At 49.9% G+C, this 17,685-nt stretch overlaps 1 protein-coding gene across 5 annotated transcripts in view; it reads left to right on the top strand.

Moving 5' to 3' along the window:
* The window catches only part of TMCO4 (transmembrane and coiled-coil domains 4), an 86,588-nt gene that overhangs the window by 27,438 nt on the left and 41,465 nt on the right, over window positions 1-17,685 (top strand). For 4 of the 5 annotated variants that reach the window (XM_047792216.1, XM_047792214.1, XM_047792215.1 and 1 more), the window contains 4 exons: window positions 3,846-3,978; window positions 14,115-14,212; window positions 14,467-14,610; window positions 15,451-15,570. In XM_047792216.1, the coding sequence (XP_047648172.1) occupies window positions 3,846-3,978; window positions 14,115-14,212; window positions 14,467-14,610; window positions 15,451-15,570 (495 nt within the window). The remainder of the gene's footprint in view (window positions 1-3,845; window positions 3,979-14,114; window positions 14,213-14,466; window positions 14,611-15,450; window positions 15,571-17,685) is intronic. The other variant, XM_047792217.1, reaches the window with a different exon arrangement.

The raw sequence follows: 17,685 nt of genomic DNA, 5'->3' as shown, positions 1-17,685 counted from the left end.
AATTTTTTCTGCGTGCTAATCATTTTCTTCTCGTCCAATAACAACCCACCAAGCCTCTTGCCCACGCAGCTGGAAAAATAAGCCTTTGATATGTTGAAGCTTAAACTGAATCTGAGCTGACTCTAAACCAGCTTTCTCAGAGTTCCCTGATGGCAGGGTAGGTTAAGGATCTGGCGTCACTGCTGTGGCACGGGTTTGATCCCAGGCCCACGAACTTCCACCTGATGCAGGTGTGGCCAAAAATATGTAAAAAGTAAAATAAAATAAAAATACACCAGACAATGCCATTTAAAAAAAATTTTTTTTAAATAAACCAGGTTTCTCAACCAGGGCACTATTGACATTTAGAATTGCCTGATTCTTTGTTGTGGGGCCACCTGGGGCCTTGTAGGAGGTTTAGTCATATCTCCAGCCTCTACTCACGAGATGTCAGTAGCACTTCCTGAGTTGAGACGACCAGAAATGTCTCCAGGGAGTTCCCGTTGTAGCTCAGTGGTTAACGAATCTGACTAGGAACCTTGAGGTTAGAGGTTCGATTCCTGGCCTCGCTCAGTGGGTTAAGGATCCGGCGTTGCCGTGAGCTGTGGTGTATGTTGCAGACTCAGCTCAGATCCCACGTTGCTGTGGCTCTGGCATAGGCTGACATCTACAGCTCCAATTTGACCCCTAGCCTAGGAACCTCCGTGTGCCATGGCAAGCAGCCCTAGAAAAGGCAAACACACACACACAAAACAGAAATGTCTCCAGATGACATTGCCAAGTATCCTCCGGGGGGAAAACGTCCCTGGTTAAGAACCATTGATCTAGGACCCCAGATTTGGGCATGGCAGGGGAGGCCGGTTTATTCGTAGTTGGTAATCTTTCTAAGTTACCTCGTTGCTTTTCTAGGTCTTATACAGAGACTGTTGATTATTGCCTCATATATAAATCCTCAGAGCAACTGCTGGAATAGATACTGTTATCCCCACTGATAGGAAATTAGGCTGAGGAGGTTATGTAAGTATCCCAAGGTTACACTTCAGAGTTTCGAAACTCCATTTAAGGCAGCGAGTCTCAGGCTGAACTCTGCATTGGTGCCCAGGAGGCTTAAATAGAATCATGGTTCTTGCCCTCTGTACTCTGAATCCAAAGATAGCATCAACTCCAGTCCTCGGAGCCTGAGGAGGCACAGGCCGCGTGAGGCATAGCAATCTCCACCGCAAACTTGGCTCCACTCTCTGACCTGGTCTTTATTACTGAACTGCAAACCCTACCACCCCAATGAATCAGGAAGTTCTGAGAGGTTGGTCTTTGGCCGCAGTGAAATGCAAACATTGTCACCAGCTTCCTAGTTCTCCATCAGAATCCTCAAGATTCATAAAGCCTGTTCTCAGTATTGAAATTGGCTCATTCCTCCATTCAGCAAATAAGAATGGAGCCCACCATATGTGCCAAGCCCTCTGCTTTGAAAGTTTCTTACTCTGCCTACACCCATTTTTCCCTCTCGTGCAAAATGAGGCATCATATGGAGTTCGCACTGTAGCACAGTGTGTCAAAAGTCTGGCATTGGCAGCTGCAGCTCAGATTCGATCCCTGGCCCAGAAACTTCCATAAGCTGCAGATGTGGCCAAAAACAAAGCGGAGCGGGGTCGGGGGGTATAATACCAGCTTCCCAGGACTATTGGGAGAATTAGCAATCTCGAATGCCAACTTCTGGAGTGATGCCCAGTGACTGGTAAGAGCACTGTGGGTGCTGGTTTCCTTCCATGCAGAGGTGATATGAGGAGGAGTCATTGTAATCACATCACTCCAGGCATGAGTGCACCCAGACCTACTCAGATCAGGACCTTGCTGGTTAGAACAACAAGTGCAAAGGCCCTGGGGCAAGAATGAGCTTAGTTTCTTAATGAGACAGATACTCGTGCGTGAAACAGGGACCAACAGAAAGTGAGATGGGAAAGGATGGCAGGAAGGGGTCAGATAATTAAAGAACAGCCTTGCAGACCAGGGGAAGAAATGTGGAATGAATTCTAAGGGCATTGAGGGGTTTTACGTTGGGGAAGAGAACCCCAGTCAGATGTGTGACTTTATCCTTCAAGCTGCTATGTGGCAAATATAGTGTGGGGGCAAGAGCGAAAGATGAGAAGCCAGGGAGATGTCTGGTCCTTGAAGGGCAATGGCAGTCGTGGTGGCTGTGGCCAGCGATGGCAGTAAAGATGGAGAACCATGGCCTGACTCGGGGTTCATGTTGGAGGTGTGGCTGTCAGCGTGAGCTGGTGAATTGGATGTCTGGGAAGGGGTGGCAGGAAACAGGAAAGATGCCTGGGCTTTGGGCCTGAGCCCTGCCTGCCTCACATAGCACCGCAGCTCCAAGTGCAACAGCTGGCTGTCAAGGTCCTTGAAATGACCCTTATATGAGGCTAACGTTCCAGAGTCCTGTGCCTGCGAATACGTTGGAAGCTTAATCACCTGTGTACCTGGCAGTCTTTTTCCCGAAACTGAATCACTGCAGCCTTGACCAATGGAGTATGAATTAGTGGCTGATTAGAATTGCCACCAATTAATCACCATGGCCAAGGCTTATTAATTTCTACAGCTCGGTTATGACCTGCATGCAGTAGAATGATCCTGAGAGAAAGCAGGTGCCTTTGTTCATGGCCCTTTAGCTCCACGTGTCCCAAGACACGACACGCTGTTTCCCTGGCACGTAGACAGTGCCTCATCTCAGGACGCAGCGAGGGCAGCCGGGCAAAAGCTGCCCTATCGCGGCTCACTCTGAGCCCCTAGTTCAAGGAAGGAATTGATTTATTTTGCAGAAGCTGAGGTAGTTGAAGCCAGTACGACTTTAGTGTAAAATTATTGTACAGCTTTGCAGACACCCACCAAAGGAGGCCAATTCTGCAGTGTCCGTTAAAGGCCTGTCGTGGGCCCAGAGCCCTCTGCTTTTTTTTGTTTTTTGGGTTTTTTTTTTTTTTTTGGCTGCACCCACAGTGTACAAAAGTTCCCAGACCAGGGATCGAACCCCAGCCACAGCAGTGACAACGCTGAGTCCTTAACCCCTAAGTAGCTGGGGAACTCCTTTCTCCTTGAAACTTCGAAAGGTGGCTCTTACGATTTCCACTTCCACCCAAGCAAGGATAAGCTCTGCCCAAAGTTAAACACACAAATAGAATTCATACCCAGGTATGCTGGGTTATTGATTGAACATTTATTCTTTGTGCCACGTGCTCTTCTAAGGACTGGTGTTTATACTTCAGGGGAAGAGACAAACAAAAGTCAATAGATATGATATCAGAGCAGGGCAATGTGGAATGAAAGGCAGGGTGAAGGGGTCAAGTGCTGGGGCAGGGGAGGTGGGGTCAGGGAGGCCTCCCTGGGCAGGAGGCATTTGCGTGGAGACTTGAATGAAGAGGAGGGGTCCCACAGGAAGATCTGGGGAACGAGTCTTCCTGATAGTGGGAACAGCAAGGGCAAAGGCTCCAGAGAAGGAACATTCTAGATGGCGAGGTCACAGCGTTGGCTAGGGGCCCTTTGAAGGTCGTGTTGGAGTTGGATTTGGTTCTGATCTGGACATCACCTCCTTAACAGCTTTGGGATGTGAAAAACTGATCTTTGCTGATGTGGCTGGTGACAGACGCCGCCTTGCTTCCGATTCATCTTTTTAACGGTTGCACACTGTTCTGTCCGGGAAGCTGTGCTCTTGTTCAGCTGACTATGCTCAGGGGCTTATGCATCGAGGGTATGGTTATGGTTATGCTTCCTAGGGTTTGGGTTACATCTGTTGCCCTGCTGTTAACATCTGTCCTTCGACCCTGAACTGATTCCCTGCTCATTCTCTCTCTCTCTCTCTCTCTCTCTCTCTCGAGGGCGCTATGACGCACGGGCCCGTGTCCTCATTTGCCACGTAACCTCCCTCCTCCGCATGCCCCTGGAGGAGCTGGATCTCCTGGAAGAGACGTTCCTCGAGAGCCTGAAGGAAACCAAAGAGAAGGAATCTGAGTAAGGGAGCCCTGTGACCCCGGCCCCGCCCATCTGGAATGGAGGATTTCCACTTTTCAGATGCCCCCACCCCACCCCCCATTTAGAGACAGCGCACTGCTGTTGTGGCTCAGCAAGTTAAGAACCTGACTAGTACCCATGAAGATACAGGTTCGATCCCCAGCCTTGCTCAGCGGGTTAAGGATCCAGCATTGCCGTGAGCTGCAGTGTTTGCAGATGCAGCTCAGATCCCGTATTGCTATAGCTATGGTGTAGGCCTGCAGTTGCAATTCCAATTTAGCCCCTAGCCTGAGAATGTCTGTAAGCCAAATGTGCAGCCCTAGAAAGAAAGAAAAAGAGAGAGAGAGAAATGGTGCATTGAGATGAGATGAGCGCTGCACAGAGAGTCCCAGTGCAGCCCTGATTCACTGTATGGCCTTAGCTAGTCACTTCCCCTCTCTGGGTCTCCTCTTTATTTGTAGAAAGAGATTGGATGATTGCTAATGGCCATGAGTCTGTAATTTTAACATTTTGTGGCCCCAACGCCTCACTCCTCTTCAGCTCCTGTGACACCTTGTCCATGGGCCAGAGTGGCCTGGGTTCAAATCCCACCTCTGACCTTTTTGACCTTGGGCAGGTGTTCCCCCTCTTCTCTAAGCTACAATATTCTCATCTGTAAAATAGGAATAAGAGGAGTTCCCATTGTGGCTCAGCAGGTTAAGAAACCAACATAGTCTACATAAGGATGCGGGTTCAACCCCTGGCCTTGCTCAGTGAGTTAAGGATCTGGCATTGCTACAAGCTTCAGTGTAGGCTGCAGATGCAGCTGGGATCTGGTGTTGCTGTGACTGTGGTGTAGGCCACAGCTATAGCTCCAATTCGATCCCTAGCCTGAGAAATTACATAAGCTGCAGGTGCGGCTATAAAAAGAAAAAAGAAGAGGGAGGAGTTCCTTTCCTTGCTCAGTGGAAATGAACCTGACGCAGGTTCTATCCCTGGCCTCACTCAATGGGTTAAGGATCTGGCATTGCCATGTGCTGTGGTGTAGGCCAGCGGCTACTGCTCCGTCCAATCCAACCCCTGGCCTGGGAACCTCCATAGGCCTCAAGTGCTGCCCTAAGAAGACTAAAAACAAAAAACAAAGAAAAAAGAAGAGAGAGAGAAAATGAGAAGAGCATCCTTGGGAAGCTCCCTGGCAATCTAGTGGTTAGGACTCAGTGCTTTCACCACTGTGGCCCAGGTTCACTGCCTGTTCTGGGAGCTGAGATCCCACATTAAGCCACTGCACCCTATAGTGGTAAAAAAAGAATGGCTTCCTCCTAAGATCATTGTGGAAAACAAATGCCATCATATTAACAGGCACTTGGCCCAGGGCTGGCACGTAACAAGCGCTCCGTACGAGTGAGCCCTTCCCTTCCCCATGGGCCCCCGCACCTGCCAGTTGGCCAGCAGCTTTGCCTTCGGTGTTATGGTCAGGTGTGTGTGAGGGAAATTGTCTGGGTAACTTGGTCAGAGCTCAGCTCTTTGCAGAACGCTTCACACAGCATCTAATCCCTGGGTAATAAATCGATCCCAGTCACTGCCTAATTGCATCTCCCGGCCTTGGGTTTTGTTCCGGCCACACAGGCTGTCTTTGAGCAGCCAGGCTGGGCCAGTTCAGCCCAGCTGGGAATTTAGCTCTGAAGCCAGACCTGGAGCCGCCCTCGCACCAGGGTTTGTAGGACAAAGGGAGGGGGTGGTTTCCTTGAGAAAGGAGGAAACTTGATCTGTTGAAATAACCTGAAAATAGTCTTGTTTTGACTCCCAGAGCTGTGTCAATAAAGAGACACCTGGGTCCAGGCCAGTTAACACAGTCACAGGGACTGCCCAGAACCTTGGTCTCTACTGGACGTGTGTGGTATTTCAGGTATGCCTTGAAATGAAGGAGAGTATTGTTTGGAAATCGATTGTCAGGAAGAAACACGTTTCCCAGAGGCTGTGTTCTGCTCTCACCAGTAATGCTAGATCAGGGAAGATGCAGAACAGCCCAGCTCTGCCGCTGACCCAGCTCTGCCCATGTGATCCTGGGCAGGTTATTTCACTTCCCCGGGTCTCAGTTTCCTCCCCAGCAAATGGGGATAATAATAGCCCCCTCTTCATAGGGTTCTTGTGGGGCTCAAATGAGTTTGTACATGTAAAGTGCTTCGAGCCAGCCTTACACAGACTTTCTAGTTGATAAATAGTGATATTTGCTATAGTATTTTTGTGATTGCTGTTATTCTGTGTGGGCCCTTTCCTCAGAGAAATATTTCGCAGGTGTCTTTTTTTTTTTTTTTTCTTTTTAGGGCCTTATCCACAGCATGGAGAAGTTCCCAAGCTAGGGGTTGAATCAGAGCCACAGCTGCCAGCCTACAGCACAGCCCACATCAATGCGGGATTTGACTTGCATCTGTGACCCACACCACAGCTCACAGCCAACGCCAGATCCCCCACCCACTGAGTGAGGCCAGGGATCAAACCCACATCCTCATGGATACTAGTTAGATTCATCTCTGCTGCACCACAACAGAAACTCCACAGGTGTCATTTTTTAATTCAATTTTAGGGACCTCTCAGGGTCTATCTGTGGTCTCTGGAAGGGTCTGAGACCCAGGGGGAGCATAGGCTGGTCAGCCTAGAGACCTGGTTCTCTGATTGTGCTCCTAAGTCTCCATGTGGTCCAGGGCACGTTGCTTTCCCTCTCTGGGCACCTGCGTCAGGTTTTTCACCTGTGCAAGTAGAGGATCAAATTATACATAGGTTTCTTTTCACTCGGGTTTTATATTTCTGCAAGGTGAGCTTCTCACTCAGCACCCCCAGGGTGATCCTTTGCACCTGGGATTCTGGGTGTGATGTACCACCTTTCTGTTCTCAGGTCCCCACATGATCCCGGAGGCCACCCGAGCATCTCCTATGTCTTGGGTGACTTCACTTCTCCGAGCCTCAGCTTCTTCATCTCTAACCCAGGGAGAGTGGTGGTATCTCCATCAGAGGGCTGCCGAGAAGATTAAATTAATCAATACGTATCAAAAGCTTGGAACAGGAGTTCCCTTTGTGGCTCAGGGGAAATGAATCTGACTAGTATCCATGTAGGACGCAGGTTTGATCCCTGGCCTCACTCAGTGGTTTAAGAATCCAGTGTTGCCGTGGGCTGTGGTGCTGGTCACAGACATGGCTCAGATCTGGCATGGCAGTGGCTATGGCATAGGCCAGTGGCTACATCTCTGATAGGACCCCCAGCCTGGGAACCTCCATATGCTATGGGAGCGGCCCTAAAAAGACAAAAAAAAAAAAAAGCTCCTGGCATGTCGTAAACACTAGCGAATGTGGTGTTGGAGGTGGATACCAATCCTGTTGTAATAACACGGTCAGCATCTCGCCTTCATTGAGTGCTTTCTAGATGCAGGCACAAGATGTCATCTCATTTGGTGCTAGTTAAAGTCCCCTGAGGCTTTTGTGGAGGAAGAAACAGAACCTCAGGAGGGTGACGTAACTCGCCCAGGGTCACCCAGCCGGTCCATGGCACCGTCTGATTCAACGATCTTACCCAGTCTGAACGTTACTTACCGCAGCCCACAGGCATGGTTGGCCATCCCAGGTCACCTCCTTAATTCTGAAGAAAGCAGTAAAGATAATTCTTTTATGGGGCTTTCTGAACTTTTCTTCAAGATGTATCTCTAAACTCCTCAGAGATAAGAGCGCCCTCTCTACCACTGGAGAAGGCAATTTAAAAAAAAAGATAAGGGTGGTGGTGATAACGTAAGGGCAAGGAACACCCTCTCACGGGAGATCTGATGACAGTGATGGAAATTCCTTCATGGAACCATGAGCTGGGCAGTGTGGGTGTCTTTGCTCTTCACGGGGTATCTGTGATTACAGCCTGGGATTTGGCCACATCCACATTCCTGGCTTCAGCCTCTGCTTTGGAAGGCTGACACGGAATGCCAGCTCAAGGTCACTTCTGGCATCCTAGGTCATGAAGGTGGTACTCGGTCAGCAGGCAAAGTCAGTAACAGGATCGGGGCTTCATCTGGATTTACTGTCATGCTCAGAATTCTCCCTTCCAGACATAGGAAGAAGTGGCATTGTAGATGTCACTCAGAACCAGCCTCTCCTCTTATGCTTTAGATGTTAAAATTCAGTCAGACAATTGAAGTTATTGCAGGAATGAAATGTTGTGATAATTAATGATTAATGAGAAAGCTATTCATTTTATGTACAAAGCAGTGATTAAGAGCGTTCAAGTACTTAAATAAGGAGAGTGATTGGCAGTTCAGATATACATTAAGAGAAAGCGCCTTAGCTAAATACTCTAGGGAAACTATTGTATTGTTTTTGATTCAGCAAGTGTTTATAAACATAAATAATGACACAAAGCAGAATACTAGAGATTAGAGTATATCACCCAGAGTTCCCCTGTTGGCACAGCAGGTTAAGGACCTGCGTTGTCACTGCTGTGGCTCAGGTCACAGCTGCGTTGTGGATTCAGTTCCAGTCCTGGAACTTTCGCATGCCATGGGTGCAGCCAAAAAAGCAAAAAACAAAAACAAACAAACCAAAAAACCAAAAAACAATGCTAGAGTATATCATCCAAGCTTTGTAAAATTGATCTGATATACTGGCATTCATCCCTTTCAATAAAACAGCTAAATTTACTCTTTAGTTATTTTATTCCCTTTAGGTTATGAGTTTCCCCTTCCATGAACACAGTGAAAAGTGATGTCTGGCATCACAGATGTGCAGGTGTCACTGCAGGAACAATTTAGAAGCCGACAATGCTAAGAAACATCAAGGATACCAACCCAAGAATTTGACTATGTTCTTAGTAATAAGTTTCTACTAATCATGAAAATTTTATGATATTCTAGATTTGTTCTAATATCCCGGAAGTTTCATTCTTGGTGGTGATTGACCTTGACCCTGGCTAATATTTTATTTCGCCAAGATATCTATTCCATCCTCTGTTTTTACATAGAAATGGACAGTGAGTGGGAGACTAGATCACTGCAGCTAGATGTTCACTTCCAATCCTTATTGGAATAGTAGATTTTTTTTGGTGGTGGGGGGATCACACCCATGGCATGCAGAAGTTCCTGGGCCAGAGATGGAACCCAAGCCACAGCAATGACAACACCAGATCCTTAATCACTAGGCTACCAGGAAGTCCAGGTGAGTCTTTTCAAGAAATGTCTTCTGAGCCGCATCCAGGTGCCAATCCTAGGGCCACCTGCTGCAGGTGGCGTGCAGGAAAGGCTTGATCTCTGTCCTGAAGCTTCGCCCCTGCCATTCTCAAAGTTGAGATAAACTGGAGAGCTTGTTAAGGTAGTTTCCTTACTCTTATGCCCAGAGCCTCAGGCCCAGGAAATAGTGCTTTTAACAGCCATCTCCCTGGGGATTCTGATGCACTTGATCCAAAGATCAACTTCAAGAAGTTCCCCTCATGGCTCAGTGGTAACAAAACTGACTAGTATCCGTGAGGATGTGGGTTCAACTCCTGGCCTCACTCAGTGGGTTAAAGATCCAGTGGCTACAGCTCTGATTCGATGACCCCCAGCCTGGGAATTTCTGCAGGCATGGCCCTAAAAAGCAAAAAACAAAAACAAACAAGCGAACAAACAAAAAAGACCCAGAGATCAACTTTGAAAATCAGAGGTCTAGAATTCCAGGCTAATAACAGTACAGAGGGTTAGAGATGCCTGGAGTCAGGGCCCTTAGGCAGGCTTGGGGCTCAAGCAGGCTTCCTGGAGAAGAGAGCTCCAGAGGTGACTTGGGAACAATGAGTAATATTTAGCTGGATAAAGGAAGGCGAGAAGGTACTTGGCAGCCAAGGGTCAGCAGGAACACAGGACTGAGGTGCAGACAATGTGCCTGTCGCTGTTCAGTGTTTCTGGAGGGTGATGTGTCACGAATTGATGAACGATGGGACCGTGAAGGGACCGGCTCCCAGGGGGCCTGAGCGTCCTGCTGGAGAGGTGACCCTGTCTTCAAGCGAGGGAGGGCCAGAAGCGAGGGAGAGAGGGAGGCAGGCAGTCACAGTTATATTTTCCTGCTTGACACTGGTCACACGGTGGTGCTGTCGTCATCCTCCCTTTTCTGGTGTCCAAATGAGAAAATTGAGGCTTGGAAAAATCAGGTGAGCCAGCAAGCTCATGGCAGAGCTGGGCTCAGACACCTCTACCCCAGATGTGCAGACTCTTTCCCAGGCAGTGCTTGTTGCGTGAGACGCTGCTGCTTCACAGAGCCAGCTGCTCCTGGGGCCGCATGTTCCTCTCGGGCATAGCCCTCAGCTGGAATTTTTCCCTCAGGCCTTGAACTCTGCTGAAAGCAACTGATTTCCAGCTTTCCTATTTGCCCTGCATGGTGCTAGCAATTAAGGGCCAAAGTATGTCTCCAGCCCGTACTTAGGAGGAAACTATCATAACCATGGAAGGAATGATAAAAGCAACTGAATGATTACAATACGCCAGTCATCACGTGTGGACTATCTCACTTCGCCCTTCCGATAACCGTGGAAATTCAGGGCTATTTTTTTTTTTTTTTTTTTATGGCTGCACCCACAGCATATGGACGTTCCCAGGCCAGGGACTGAATACAAGTCACAGCTGCAACCTACACCACAGCTGTAGCAACACTGGGTCCTTAACCACTGTGCCACAGTGGGAATTCCCAGGGCTATTATCTCCACTTCACGGATGAGGAAACTCACAGACGGGACAAGTAATTTGTGCAAAATCCCAAGGTTAGTAAGTGGCTCTGTCCAACAGGACAAGCTAAGTTTCACTGCAATAGCAAGTGACCTCCATGTCTCAGTGGCTTGCAACAACAAAGGCACAATTTCTTGCAGATTGGCTGTGCTTTAGACCATGCTGTCTTCATTCTGGGTCCCAGGTTGACAGAGTGACTGCTATCAGGAGCATTGCTGGTCTCAGGGCAGAGCAAAAAGAGGCTTATCAGGCCCCTGTACCAACTCTTTTCAGAATTTGGCTGAGGAGGCGATCCCGTCGTGACTCAGCGGAAGCAAATCTGACTAGTATCCACAAGGACGTAGGTTCAGTCCACTCAGTGGGTTAAGGATCCAGCATCGCCGTGAGCTGTGGTGTAGATTGCAGATATGGCTCGGATCCCATGTTGCTGGGGCTGTGGCATAGGCTGCAGCTGTAGCTCCGATTTAACTCCTAGCCTGGGAACCTACATATGCCACAGACACGGCCCTAAAAAGACAAACAAAAAAAAGATTTTGCTGGAAGTGACAGGTGTACCTTCCACCTACTGGCTAAAGGCAGCCGTGGGGCCACTCAGTTCAGTAGGACAGAGCTGGAGAACCTTTCCATAGGGAGGACCAGTGCAGGAGGGATAACCGGACGTTGATCCAGTGGATGGTGACACTCCGCCACAGCCGAGGGAGGATTCAAGCCTTGTTTACAGGGTTGGTATCATCAGAACCCTCACCCTCACCACCATCCTGCCTTCCGCCTTGCTAGATGCATGTGGTTCGGCCTCATCCCGCACATCTGATGGCGTGGGTTTCCATCATGGGAGCAGCACCTGTGATCCTGGACCACTGGCTTCCGCTTCTCTGCAGTGAAGCCACTGAGAAGGGCTGAGGGGTACCCCCAAGACGCGCTTAAGGAAAAGTTGGTTGAGGGGAGTAGGCAGACAACCAAAAAGCAAAAACGGTCCCCGAATGCCCATCTTAAATTCCCTTGCTTTTCAATACCTGGAGGATGAATGTTTCACTGTCACATGTGGCTCAGGAGGGGAAATAGGAAGGAAACAAATCTGGTTGAATACTGCCTTTTCTGCCCACTGACACGCAGCACCCACTGCTATTCGTGCTCCATAAAAGTTTATGGATTGCGTGGATGAAGAAGGAATGAAGTTAATCTTTTTTTTTTTTTTTTTTTGCTTCTGAAGGCCACACCCACGGCATTTGGAGGTTCCCAGGCTAGGGGTCGAATTGGAGCTACAACTGCCAGCCTACACCACAGCCACAGCCACACCAGATCCAAGCCACGTCTGTGACCTATACCGCAGCTCATGACAATGCCAGATCCTTAACCCACTGAGCGAGGCCAGGGATCCAACCCGAAACCTCATGGTTCCTAGTTGGATTCATTTCTGCTGCACCACAACAGAAACTCCTGAATGTAATCTTTACCAACCAGCAGCCTTCTGAGGGAGATGTTATTATCTCCATTTTACAAAAGGGGTAATTGAGTTTCCAGGAAACTGAGTTTCATGGTATCAGCCACTGTTTTGGTCCCCTCTCAAAGAGCCAGCTGTCATGCTCTGTGCTCATAGCTGACTAGTATCCCTGAGGATGCAGGTTTGATCCCTGGCCTCGCTCAGTGGGTTAAGGATCCAGCTTAACCCACTCCTTGCTGATCCCCACAACCACTCCGGGGGCGGGGCGGGGGGAGGTACTGTCAACTAAAAAAATACAACCTGAAAGTTGAGAGTTAAGTTTTATTTGGGGTGAAATTAGGATTAAGCTAGGGAGACAGCATCTCAGGTCATCCCGAGAATCTGCTCCGAGGAGGCAAGGGGGGAAGCTAGGATATAGGAGTTTTTGCAACAAAGGGAAGGTAGTAGGACCAAAAGATTTACACAGAACTGGATTTACCGAAGAAGATTTACAGAAAACCCCTTTCTAGGGGAAGAGGTAAAGGCCGGGGGCTTACCGGAATCACTCCTTTGACAGGCACCTCAGCTGTGGGCCAGTTTTCTTTGTTTCTTCTCTGAGTTCCCTCAGGGCTCACCGGCCCACCCTTGGGAGAGGCCGGTGAGCCCTATTGTTTTGCCCACTAACTACAGCCCGGGAGGCAGTATTTAGATCGCTCTGAAATACCGCCCCAGAGAGGAAAGGGGGAATCTCACGCTGTAAGTGATGATGGTGAGGGGAGGTGCCTGCAGCCATGCACACACTTTGCAGAAGTTTGCTGCTGGTTTCGTGAAGGTTACTGCTAGTCACAGACACTAGTCATCATTGACGGATTTTAGTGTTTTTCTAGATATGAGGAGATGCACAAATTGGGCTCATAAAATCTTCTCCTAAGAATATCTGACTATCTGAAGACCTGTTCTGCCAGTTTTCCAGGAGCACAGAGTGCCTCCCTCCTGGTCTCCGCCTTGAGCTCCGCTCAGGGGGTTCTGTGGGTCCCCCCAGGTCGGAACCGCAGTGGCTTGTGTTTTACTCCATATAGAGGCGGATGGCAAGTGCCAAACTTCTATGCACAGTACTGACCTCGTCTGTGATATGCAGCAAGGAATAAAACTGCTTCTAGGATAAGATAACCCATATGAAGCACAATGCACAGTGGCAGGGATGTTGGAAGTCCGCAATAAATATTGACTTTTATTATCATTGTCATCTGGCATCACTCTCTACATCGAGCCATTGTCCAAACTCCAAGTTAAGTTAGAGTTCGAAGTGTTGATCACCCCACCGTCCCGCCCTCATCTGTCCCGCTCCTGATTGCCCCAATGCATTTGAGGGCCCAATCATCGACGGATGGGAAAACTGGACTGACTCCCCTGGGCCGCTCTCAGGACTCGCCTTACCTCAGTTCACTCTGCTTCCCTTCTGCTCCACTTTATCACTTTTAAACTTCAAGTCTAAACAATTCTGGCTGTTGCCTCACAGTATGGACATTTCTCTAGTCCATCTTTGAATGGATTATTCTGAAGGAAGTTGGTTTCCAAATGTCCTGGGGGCGGGGGGGCGGGGGGAGGAGATGAGCTCCGGTGGGAGAAGGGAAGGAAGGGAAGGAAAGGAAGGCGTGAGAGGATAGAGCCTGTGACTCTTATCTGCTACTCATTCTGGGTACATCTATGTAAAGATACTTTTGTGCTTCTTTTGCCATTATTATTATTATTATTTTTGTCTTTTCATTATTCAAATTGCAACCCTGTTAGGATGGATCTGTTGGGTAAGTAGCACATCCCACCTACTGGGATTCCCCAGCCGGGTTTTAGAATATTTTCAGCTTTTTAAGACCGTCGATGGCCCCAGGGTAACCCTGGTACCTTGTGACAGAGAACCCAGCCCTGAGCGCAGCTTGGGGGTTGGTGAGGAAAGGGGGTGTCGGGGGACCCCGGGCCCAGCCAGCCCTCAAGGCCAACAACCTCTCCTCCCCCAGAACGGCCGAGGCCTCCCGGAAGAAGAGAGAAAACAGGCGGAAGTGGAAGCGCTACCTCCTGATAGGCCTGGCCACCGTGGGAGGCGGGACAGTGATTGGTAAGGCCCGCTTGAGATGAGCTGGTGGCACACGGCCAGGGCAGGGGGAGGGAGGGCTGATGCCAGGCTGAGAGGAACAGTGGGGAGAGTAGGGGGCTCAGCGGGTTGGGGCCCCCAGCAGGCACATGGTAGGCATGTTCACTCGTGTCATCAGGAGGCTCCGTGGAAGGCAGTGGGCGGCTGGTGAAGGAAGAACCCGAGCAGGCCACGTCCCCACTCCCTCCTCTACCCACCACGGGCCGCTTTCCTTACAGGTGTGACCGGGGGTCTGGCTGCCCCTCTTGTGGCTGCTGGAGCTGCGACAATCATTGGCAGTGCCGGGGCAGCGGCTCTGGGCTCAGCGGCTGGCATCGCGGTCATGACCTCGCTGTTCGGTGCAGCTGGAGCTGGCCTGACAGGTACGGCTGCAAAGGAGGGGTGGGCTGTGAGGGGCTTTCAGCCTGGGTAGCCCGGCTCCTTAAGGGACAAGCCCAGATTCTCAACAGTGATGGCGCCCCGGGGGATGGAGGAGGAAGACGAGGACATGGCTTTTCTCGCTCTGAGTCCCAGCGCTGCCAGCACTTATAGCCGGCTTTCTAGAGAGCTGGGTGGATAGCCTGGTGTGGGTAAGGGAAGGCCGAGTTTGAGATGACTTCATCCCACATCCATCTTCCCATCCATCTGCACCTGGTGTAGACCTAAGAAGGGTCTGATCCAACTCGTTGCCACCATCTCGGAAGATTCCAGGCAGGCTGCCTCAGAGACACTTGAGCTTCCTCATGTGAGAGAACACATGGCTACCCTGGCTTTACCAGCATCACCTGGGGGAGCTTTTCCAAATCATATGTGTCGGTAGCCTCCCCCGGTCACACACAGAGTTTCCTGTTCTGCTCCCCAAGTGGCAGGTTGTTTCCCACAGTGAGAATCTTGGTCAGTTCAAACCACTTTAACCGAGAGGGGTGTGTTATACTCAGGAAGTTTGTGGGCCTGAAAAAGAGATAGTGCCCACTGCACCAGGACAGAGCAGTGGTTATGAACTTGGGCTCTGAGTTCCGGCCCCAGCCCTGCCCCTCAGGGGCTTGCCAGCCCTTGGAAGCCTCTTATCTTCATCTGTAACCAGGAACAGTAATGGCACCAACCAGGTTTGTCGAGGGACAGGTGTGTGGTTGGCATTGACAGTGTGTGAGTGCACAGAGCCACGCTGACTAACCCAGGGTCCCCAGTCACCCCCGTTCTCATTTTTGTACCTGGGTCTTTAGGCTACAAGATGAAGAAGCGCGTCGGGGCCATTGAAGAGTTCACATTTCTGCCTCTGACGGAGGGCAGGCAGCTCCATATCACCATTGCCATCACGGGGTGGCTGGCATCCGGCAAATACCGTGAGGACCAGGGGCAGAAAAGGATGAGGAGGGGGTGGGTGTTGGCCAAGCTGGGTCAGATCCTGGCCTAGGCTTTTGCCTGTGTATGTGTTTAGGGGCTGGGAGGAGAGCCCCATTTTTCAGAGGAGGAAACTGAGGCTCAGAGAGGTGAGACAACTTCATCCCACATCCGTCTTGCCATCCATCATCTCTCCATCCACCTGTCTATCCGCCCACCCGCCCATCTATCCCTCCATCCATCCAGTCACCCATCCATCCACATCCACCTGTCTATCCATCCATCAGTCCACCCACCCATCCACTCATGAATCAGTCCATCCTTTCATCAGTATTTATAGGGTACTGTGCACACCGAGTGCCAGATACTGAACCAGGCCCTGGGAATTCAGTGGTGAGCAGCACAGTCACGGCCTCTGCTCCCATGGAACATATGGTCCAGGCAGAAGACAGATCATTGAGCACGTAATCACAGGGGAGCTTTGCGGATGGCACAGTAGGGGAAGCCCAGATGTTTGGGGATCGAGGGAAAAGTTCTAGAGGAAGAAATATTTAGGCTAAGGACTGCCTGGGGATTAGCCAGCTAAAGGAGAAGGCAGTGAATACCAAGCAAAAGAGCAGTTCCTAGAAAAGCCTTCTGTTGCAAAAGAAGCACAGCAAGGAGCTGGAAGGCAGGAGTGGGCAGGGCCAGATCACACAGGTGCACGTGAGCAAAGAAGTTTAGATTTATCCTCAGCTCTAGTGGACAATGGCAAAGGCCTTTCAACATGAAAATGAGAAATTAATACCTCTTGGCTGTGTAACCTCAAAGCAATCTGATTCACCTCTCTGTGCCTCGGCTGCTTCATCTGTAAAGTAGAACAAATTATTCTTGCCTTTCAGGGTGCTTCAGGTAGTGTGTCGGAGGGACCTGGTTTTGAGGGGCATTGCACAGACATCAGTTCCCTTTGCTGCTCTAATTTGAATGTGTGTTCTTTGGGGGGATTCTAGCCAGGGTGGCATCGAGGACTAAGGCCATGTCTGCTTCCTGCCAGCTCACTTTTGCAAGTGCCCAGTGTGAGGCTCAGCAATCAGGTCATCACTCAGAGAGAGGGCAGGAAGCAAGTAAGAAAATGCCCAGGCTCGACCAAAAAAAAAAGTTCCCGTCATGGCTTAGTGGTAAGGAACCTGACTGGTATCCATGAGGATGTGGGTTTGATCCCTGGCCCTGCTCAGTGGGTTAAGGATTCGGTGCTGTCATGAGCTCCGGTATAGGTTGCAGATGCGGCACGGATCCTGCGTTGCTGTGGCTCTGGCATAGGCTGGCAGCTACAGCTCTGATTAGACCCCTAGCCTGGGAACCTCCATATGCCGCGGGAGCGGCCCAAGAAATAGCAAAAAAAGACAAAAAAAAAAGATTCGAACCGAGGTCTCCTGACTCAAAGTTCATGGGTCTCTTCATTTGTTTCATGACACTGTCCACAGTGTGGAACAACCAAGACAGAAGGAGGGGAGTCTAAGTGAAGGCATGCGCAGTCCTGACCAGTATGGAAAGCCAGTGGTTTAAGCCCCATTCCTGGGTTGGCCTCAGGTCAAAGTCAAGTTCGTTTTGGGGGAGAGGAAATTGTCTTCAGGATTCACTCCCCAGGTGGAGGGGGTGGTTACAAGGAATGTAACCCAGCTAGGTGAAGTTCAGGAGAGAAGTGAGTCACCCGTCCTGCCTCCTTGACAGCCAGGAAAGAAGCCTTGTATCATCCCAGGCCTGCTTCTCATGTGACAGGAATAATTGGACTTTCTTCGGTCCACCCTTTTATTAAATAGGATTGTGTGTAATAATGATAATGGCTTTGAAGCGCACCACTAACCCAGGCACTTTGCAGGCATCAGCTCACTTGGTCCCTCACTCCAAGCTGTCAGGTGGGTGATCACCCCCATTTTACAGAGGAGAAAACCGAGGCTGATGAAGCCTGCCCAGAGTCAGGCAGCTGGCTTGTCAGGGACTGGGGCACGACTCAGCCCCCTTCTCTCTGGCTCTTTTGCCCATGTTCCTGGCCACAGGGTGATAGAATGCAGTACAGCACTTTACAGTGTATAGAATGCTTTTCGTGCAGCCTCTCATGTGATCCCCACGGCACCTGT

Source organism: Phacochoerus africanus, chromosome 8 (assembly GCF_016906955.1).
Source record: "Phacochoerus africanus isolate WHEZ1 chromosome 8, ROS_Pafr_v1, whole genome shotgun sequence".
NCBI classification, from domain to species: domain Eukaryota; kingdom Metazoa; phylum Chordata; class Mammalia; order Artiodactyla; family Suidae; genus Phacochoerus; species Phacochoerus africanus.
The sequence above is the reverse complement of the archived record's forward strand: the minus strand, read 5'-3'. Positions and strand labels throughout refer to the sequence as shown.